The sequence below is a fragment of the Belonocnema kinseyi genome, chromosome 7 (assembly GCF_010883055.1).
Source record: "Belonocnema kinseyi isolate 2016_QV_RU_SX_M_011 chromosome 7, B_treatae_v1, whole genome shotgun sequence".
In the NCBI taxonomy this organism is placed as follows: Eukaryota; Metazoa; Arthropoda; class Insecta; order Hymenoptera; family Cynipidae; genus Belonocnema; species Belonocnema kinseyi.
The window spans coordinates 112422597-112431258 of NC_046663.1; the positions used below are offsets into that span (position 1 = coordinate 112422597).

General features: G+C 31.8%; 1 protein-coding gene and 1 non-coding gene across 11 annotated transcripts in view; one reads left to right on the forward strand and one right to left on the reverse strand.

Moving 5' to 3' along the window:
- Positions 1-8662, reverse strand: part of LOC117176271 (protein furry) — a 248667-nt gene that overhangs the window by 75208 nt on the left and 164797 nt on the right. For all 10 annotated transcript variants that reach the window (XR_004467596.1, XM_033366444.1, XM_033366448.1 and 7 more), the window contains 5 exons: positions 3858-3962; positions 3639-3773; positions 2487-2755; positions 2275-2404; positions 1987-2177 (listed from right to left, as the gene is read on the reverse strand). Coding sequence is in view for 9 of the 10 variants with exons in the window: in XM_033366444.1 (XP_033222335.1) it covers positions 1987-2177; positions 2275-2404; positions 2487-2755; positions 3639-3773; positions 3858-3962 (830 nt within the window). In the remaining variant the exon portion in view is untranslated. The remainder of the gene's footprint in view (positions 1-1986; positions 2178-2274; positions 2405-2486; positions 2756-3638; positions 3774-3857; positions 3963-8662) is intronic.
- Trnaa-agc lies at positions 4782-4854 on the forward strand. The gene has a single exon. It is a non-coding gene; the product is annotated as a tRNA-Ala (tRNA).

The window sequence follows — 8662 nt, forward strand, 5'->3', positions numbered from 1 at the left end:
AAGTAGCAACACTAATTTTCGAAACTTTTTTGTGGACTTCAAATTTTTCAGAATGAGCGATGCCACACTGTTACTTGCCGCGACTGTGACATGCTAAAAATATGGAATGCCACTTGTAACATGATCCGGACCCAGAGAAGAATAAAAATTATTAATTCACGAATTACTTGCGAAAAAAAATCAATTTTTAAATTAAAATTATTTCTTAAAAAAAGATCCTACTCCATCTTCACTCCATTGGGAATCGAACCACAAAACTTCTGATTTTCTGATAAAAAGAGTTTTGTGGTTCGATTCCCAATGAAGTGAACATGGAGTAGGATCTTTTTTTCAAGAAATAATTTAAATTTAAAAATATTATTTTCCCTCTAGTCTTATTAAGACGTTAAGCATTTTCTGTTATTGAAGATTCTTAACTTGATCGATATTGTGTAGATTTTCTGCCTTCATGGTTTGTAGGGTTGATCTACTGTCGGTAAGGTACAATCTCTGATAATATAGCAAATAAATTAAAAAATTTTTAAATAAAAAATCAATCTATTAACACACGCATTCTATTGATTCAGATCAAATATAAACCTCTAATTTATTATTATCTGGAATAGTTTTGTAAACATTGTTCACGAAAAAATACAACAAAAAAAAGAACTCAACAAGTATATAAAATTAAAATTCATTTTTCGAAAACTATTAAGTTATTCACTGAAATCGGATTTTTGTTTGTGCAACATTTTTCGACAAAATGCATACATTTCAAGATGTAGTTCGTTTTTTACTATTACCATGAAAAATTAGCGTGATTTTCATTTTTCGTCGACTTTTTCGATAAATAATTATTTCACCAAAAAAGTTGTTTTTTACTCTGAAAAATATTTTTATATAAAAGCAATATTTTTCAAATAAATCATGAAAACTATGAAAATAGAGGTCGTTTTAAATATTCACTGAACCTAAGAAATATAAATCTACCAACAAAACCTATGCGTCGTTTTTTGTAGAAGGTGAAACGTACGAAGCTGCATTTAATATTCATACATAAAGTTTAGACTATAGCAATTAAGCCAATGTGAAAATAAGAGGTTTCATGAAAAGTATTTTTTAGAGCCTTCTAAATATTTATGTTAGAGCAAACCAAAGATTTTGACATTTTTTAAATAACGAAAATGGCGTACATTTCTCGAAAAAGAGAGTCATTCAATTTTCTCAAAAAGGCCACTTTTTATTTTTTTAGATTCATAGTATTATGAGGAGATATTCTGTGATTTTCGCCCTTAATAAAATATTGATTTGATTAATTTTACTTACTATTATTAAATATTTAAAAAGATATACTTTCATCCGTTGAGATTTGAGAAGTCGGTGGATTTTTGTCCCAAAGAGGTATTTTTTCCACTGTGCGACGTATATAGTTCAATCACTTTAAAGGACAGTTTAAAGTCAAACCTTTTGAAATCGAACAATCAGAATGGGTGTTGGACATTTATTTCGGTCTTTGGCCGTTTTAAAAACAGCCATAACTTCATATAGAAATAGGAATATTAAAAAAAAGAATACATATTTTGAAAATGTTATTTTATACCCCATAGAAAAGTTTTTTTTACAGGATTGGCGTAACGAGGATGAAACTCACAGGATATCTCCTTCATTTTTATATGAATTTAAGAAAAGTCAAGAAAATCTTTGTCAGTGTTTTCATAGTTCACCAAAATATGCAAGTGCATCTAACGGTCGAAATAGGGACAAATGGTACGTGTACTGGATACCATTTCAAACTCGATAATGTGTATTTTCTGATAACAGGAATAATATTAATGTGCATTGTGATATTAGCTTCTTATTATATTACTTCAAAGTACGTAGATTGAAAATGGATTTACTAAAAAATAGGTTGCCTGGTCCAGCAACCACGCTATGAATCTGCTGCGTAGTAAAATTTACTTCGGTGTATCCTCAATTTGAATTTGAATAATAAATATTTTCACTCACCTGTGGAAACCGCTAATTGGTTGGGAGCTATCTGGCAAGTACTCTGTAAGAGGTGCAAAATATCCTCCGTATTCAGGCATTGGTAAAGGATGTGGTTGAGGAATATCGAATTTTTCTCCAATGCAAACAGTTTTTCCGTTTGTTCCTGAGGCTCCATTTCGTGAAACGTAACACGTCTCGTCAGTATTCATCTATAAGAATATTTAATAAGAATGTAGCATCATGCAGATTTACACAAAGGTATTAATGAAATTACTAAAAAATAAATATGTAGAAATTTAAATATACCTCAGGTTCGGTAGTAGGAGTTGAGAGATCATCCGGCAGAATTGGTGGGCCGCTTGCAGTTCTTGTTTTCTCCGTCCTGGGATTTGAGAACCCAGCTAATGCACGCAAGGCAGAGTCCGACTTTGAACCACTGAAAAATTCAACGTAAGTAATGGAGAACATACAATTGAAATATGAATATCTGGAAGAGAATCGTGAAAAAGAACGTTTACCCTGTCTTAACCGGATCTTCTCCAGAATGACGTTTTGTGTGAATGGTTCCTTTTTCAACTCCCAAGTCTCGTGAAGGATTTGCAGGATCAGCTGCTGGCGCATCGCTATGAGAAGACGCTTTTCTCATACTAGTCAGGCGATAGAATGGAGGCGTCTCTGTTCGCTCGATCAAACAGTTAAGGGTCTCCACTGTTTGCAATTCGGTCATCATTTCGTCTACGAGACGATCAGGCCGAGCTCTTGCCAAATAGAGAACTACACGTTTTGCCTGAAATAAAAATAGACCGTAGTATAAGAAACTGAAGAAATACTTCGCATATTTTTTATTGTTTAGATTTAGATAGGCGCTGACAACAAAAGCGGAGTAAAAAGTCATCGGAGCAAAAATGTATTCAGAACGTTGTGGAAAAAACGTGTTAAAAAGAAACAAGAATAAAGAGGATTGTATTATAAAATAACGATATAAAGTACAATAGATTATATTCTATCGACCATTCTATCATATTGTTATATTATAATTCATGATACAATCCTCGCATTGCTGCTTCGACGACTTTTTTAGTCCGCCAGCTAGTGGATAATCTCTCTACTCTTACTTAGTTTTTTTAAAAATTTATTTGTATTTGAGGTCCCTACCATTTACTGTGCGTTTGCTATCAGCCCCTATGTAATGATTTTGATATAAAAGCGAAGCGAACAAACACCAGAATTTACCGACATTTCAATAACACTGAAAAAAGAAAATGGGTATATTTACCATTTCACAACGATAATTGGAAGTGAGAACGGTTTTGTCCTAGAATTTATTGAATTTATTGAATTTATTGAATTTATTGAATTTATTGAATGTTACTATTTGTAGGACTTACAATTTTGAATAATTGAAGTTAAGCAACTACGAATACTTGAAAACTTAATTTGTTAAGTTTGCAATGCTTTTAATGTGAAAATTTGATCTTTTTCAACTTGAAATGCTTTTACGTTAAAGTTTTTAACTAAGCACTTTCAAATTAAAGTTATTAAATTCACTATGTATTCTACTTGAAATTATACATTCATTCAGTTAAAAATGATATATTTTCCAGGGCCTACTAATTTAAATCATTTATCTTGAATCTCCCGAATAATTTCAAATATATCGGAAAACTTACGTAAGGCAGTAACTCCTGAGGTGCCATTCCTGAGATAATAATGAGATATCGGATGATAACTTTAAGATTGTTAGGCCAACAGCCACAAAGTGTTGCCCATAGTTCTTCTGTTTCCTTGGGATGTTGATCAGAAAACTGCAAGATATAGATTATTATTGATCTAATTCGATTTCGACTAATGTAAGTTTAAACAGTTCTTGAATTATACAAAATAGTTACCTTTGCAGTGATGTAAAATAAATTATTCAGAACCATTTCGGTAGCCTCGGCACTGCCCCACCCTTCTCTACGACCTCCACTTCGAGCCATATCACTTGCGTAGTACTAAAAAACAAACAGGAGTAAAAGACTAATTTAGTTGTATAAAATCAATTTGATCGAAATCGAAATAGATTTAAATTGGTTTTAAACGTATACACATAGAAGGCGACTAATGCTGGTGATTCATTAATCGAGCTTAAGAAACTCCCTACAAACTTTAAAATGAAACGACGTTTCTGATCAGCGTTGTGTGAAGTGGAATAATTGAACTACATTGAAACACTGTTTGTGTACATTTTCATATGTATTTATTTTTCCAATTAAGTTAATTAACTTTGATTTTTATTCGACTTGTAAGGCTTGTAAATAATTTCACATTAAACAATATATAATTTAGATTATGTCTTTAATTAATACGAGAATTTACGAATTTTAAGAATTTGATTTAATTTCCTAATGAAAGGGAGGTGTCATTAAAAATATTAGTCCATCAAATAATTTTTTTTTAATTTCAATAAAATGTTATTTAAACTTCAGTTAAAATTTAAACACAGTAATATTTTTTTGAACTAGTTAGCATTAATATTATGATTTTCTAGATAAAAAATAATTCTTTTGGATCAAAAAGGGTACAGCCGGGTAAGCATGCAAATATTTCTCCTAAAGGGAATCAAATGCTGAGTCAGCCATTTAAAAGCATGTTTGGCCTCAATTAGGTAACACTTCAGCTTGGGAGTGGATTTTCATTTCATCTTTAGATAGGGATTTCGATTTTACAACATGCTTTATCGCTCCCCTAAAAAAATTTCCATCTTGTTGGTTATCTAGATTGTACTGCCATCCTTCTCTTGATCTTACGAGTATGGGTACGAAAAACCGACAGGGGGCGTAGCTCAGATGGTAGAGCGCTCGCTTAGCATGCGAGAGGTACCGGGATCGATACCCGGCGCCTCCAATTATTTTTTGGATTCACAACAAGTTTGAGCCTTTTTGTTCAAAAATAATTTTTACACAGATTGTTTTGTTAATATTGAGTTTATAATTTTCCTGTTAAAAAATATAAGCCGTTCTTATTTTAAAATAAACCAGTTTCCGCACATACACGTTTTAAAATTATATGCCAATATTTAAAAAAATAAAAAATGATTTACCGAGTTCACTATACATTTGTTGGCTTTGAATTGAAACACATGAAAATTGCATTTTCCTCAAATTCGAATAAAAATAGGTGCTCTTCGGCAATTGGGTTTAATTTTCCAATATCCGGGATGTGCAATTGTGTAACCATCTACACTTAATGTACGAGTGAACAGGCGGCAATTCAATTGAAAAGTACTATATGTATAAGAGAAACTGAGCTCATAAATTCATTAGAAACCAATCAAATAACAGCAAGATTGCAGTGTTAGATGCAATTTTACGATAACAAGGTTATAAATTATTCGTTTTTTATTTTAAAAAAAAATGGAATTCGCTTTTATAAAGTCTCAAGTTTCCTTATTCTGGCTCTTTCATTCTTGGACCTACAACTAAAAAAAGAAAAAATTAACTTTGCTATAATGAGAATGTGAATTAAAAAGGTTATATGAATTATATTGTATGAATTTTTGGTGTACATCAGATTGCAAGATTACATATAGATTGAAAAGATTGCAATCTTGCAACGAGATTGCAGTAGAGATTGTATGCGTGATGAACCTCACGTTTAGAATTGTTCATTACTGAAATATTCTGCACCAAAATATGCTCTAATGTTGGAAAATTGGTAAATTATTTACAAATTTCTTGTTTCAATTTCGAATGTTTTAATGTAAAAACTAGAGATCTCCCAAATTGTTCAGGTCAGGTCTCTAGTTCGCAACCAGAACCAAAAATCTGAATCAACCCGAAAGTTAAATTACCATAAATTATTTTTAAAAATTCACGGTAATTTAAAAAAAAACTTTTATTGGATTGTCGGGTTTGTTCTGATTTTCTGATTTGCTCGGATTTTTGTGTTTTCGAGTTGGATTGCGAACCCGAAACCCGACTCGACTAACGGACGGCTAAAGATATCGGGCCAATATCGGCATTTTAATCAACCCAGTGCTAAGCCAAGGCTGGCAGCCCATATTGACTATTTATATTAGCCGATCTCCGACCGATGTTTGTCCCAGTATCTACATTTTGTCGCGCCAAGTCTAACTTTTAGTACGGGGAACCATGTTTCACGAGGATCAGCCAAGTCTGGACCAGTGACGGCACATGACTGGGCCAATTGTCACTTTTACCCCGGAAAACCATGTTTTACTTAAGTCGGCCGAATGTTGAGTCAGTGCTGGCAGTCTATATTATCTATTTATATTTGCCGATCCTCCACCGATAACTGGCCCAGCATCGGCACTTTATTGCGCCAAGTCTCACTTTTAGTACAGGTAGAGTTCCTCTAGGGAGAGTTTTGTCATCACTTACTCCGCTTCTGATTGGTGCCGCGAAAGGGGAATCGGATGTTTTGAAATTGGCGCGACTTTCTAGTCAAATTTAATGTTCAGGCACTGATAGAATATTAAATAAAAATAATAATGCTGGTGTAATAATGAAGAATGTTTGAAAAGTGAAAAATCTTTTTTTATACACACTTTAAAAAAATACTGTTATTTAAGACTGTTTGATAAAGGCTGTAACATCTAATAGATAGTAAGTAGAATAACAATAATAATTATTTAGATTTGTTAATTGAAAATGATTAAAATGTAAAAAATAATTTTTTTAATGACATGAATTTTTACAATATCAATTAATTGATTGGCTAAATCCAATTTTATACTAAAAATTTTCAATTTTTACGAAAAAAATTTAAGTGAGGCAAAGCATGAAGAAAAATTTATAATTGTATTGTTTGTAAAGTGAAGTAAGAAATTGAATTCTGAGGTTATGGTTTTTGTTCAACAACTTTTGATTAAATTATTTCGAATAAAAATCAATTTAATTGAATCATAGAGAAGACCAAAATAAAGATCATCTTAAAGTAATATTTTCCAAAACAGATTTGAGAAATCAGAAATAAAAGAAGTCTTTTTATGAGGTTAAAAACCGTTTTTTACTATAAAAGTAATAATGGAAGACAAATTATAGTTAAAAAAAGAAAATAGTTCGTTTTTCTTCCAAGTTTAGAACTCTAAGAACCTAAATTCTTATTGGTAAAAGATATTTGCAAAGCCATGGTTTCGCTAGCATATTTGTTTTCATTGTCTTTTTTGTTTGATTTAGCTGGATAACAAAGTATTAGATGAAAGAGCAATTACAACCGGGTGCAATGGTCTGAATATTTGTTTCATTTTCTGAAAAGTATCAAACGTAGTTTCGTTGAGGTATTTCCGATTCCGATTTCGCGGCGGCTAGTAGAGGGGGTAATGTGACACAACTCTCCTTAGAGAACTCTAATTACGAGGAACTATATTTCAGGAGGATCAGCCAAAGTATGGCCCAGTGAAGGCACATTACTGAGCTAAGTGTCGCTTTTACCACGGTAAACCATGTTTTATTTAAATCGGCCCAATTTTGAGCCAGTGCTGGCAGCCTATATTGGCTATTTATATTTGCCGATCCTCCACCGATGCTTGGCCCAGCATCGACATTTTATGGTGCCAAGTCTCACTTTTAGCACCTAATAAACAAATCTCACACGAATGATAAAAAAAAATTTATTGAAAAATTGTCAAAGTTCACGATGAAACTTTTTGAAGTTTTGTCATTAACAATTTTAAAGGTTTATGAAAAATTACATTTCCTGTAATTGAAAAAAGTTGTTAAGTAGTCTACAACGAAAAAGAATGAAATATTACGCGAAGAAAAATTGTAATCGATTTTAATTATTTGTTTAAAAATTATTGTATTGATATTCCTGTTAACAGTTTGTATATTTTACATTTACATAACGTCGCATAATAATAAATAATTATAAAAAGAGAGCTTAAAATTGGGTTCTTTAACTTTTCTGAACTGTAGCTTATGAGGTGGTTAGCAGTGGTTAGTACTCCCGACTGCTACACGGAAAAAAAATATCCATTAAATTTTACAGAACTAATCCTATAGTAGAGGATACGATGGGTAGTTTAATAAAAGTTAGAATCGTATTTTTTTACATTGCGGTGAACTATGCAGTGAAATGTGTTACAAAGTTCTATAAAATTTGAAGGCCGAGGTGACGTCATCTCGATCAAAAGGCAGGTTACGAAAAACGTAAAATCGATCTATAAAATCTAAAATTCTAGCTAAAATACAGTCTATATCGAAGAAGTCTCGAAACTATAGAGAAGAGTTCTATAAAATGATAACCGATTTTTCGCCACAAAAAAAGAATCTTTTGTAATATTATATTATTAGTATTATACTCTAATATTTTTCACATGTTTAAGTAGACGATTATTTACTATTACACAATCACTACACTGTTTATGATCGCATGCTATGAAAAATTTTATTCGCCGCGGGGTTCGAACTCTAATAAGTTTCGCATTCCTAATTTCTAACACCTGAAGCCTCTCGGCTAACCTAGCTGGAAGTATTACAAAAAAAATCTAAAATATAACCGACAGCTGGGCATGGCCGTCTGCAAATTTCTGTGAACCATTCTATACAAAATATTGTTACGCTTATAATAATATATGTACTAAGATTTTGGATATACCAGGTGTATACATATGAAACCGGTATTTTTTCAAGAAAAAAACACATTTATTTCAAGAGAATGATAATAAATATTTTATTCAAAGTATGCGCCC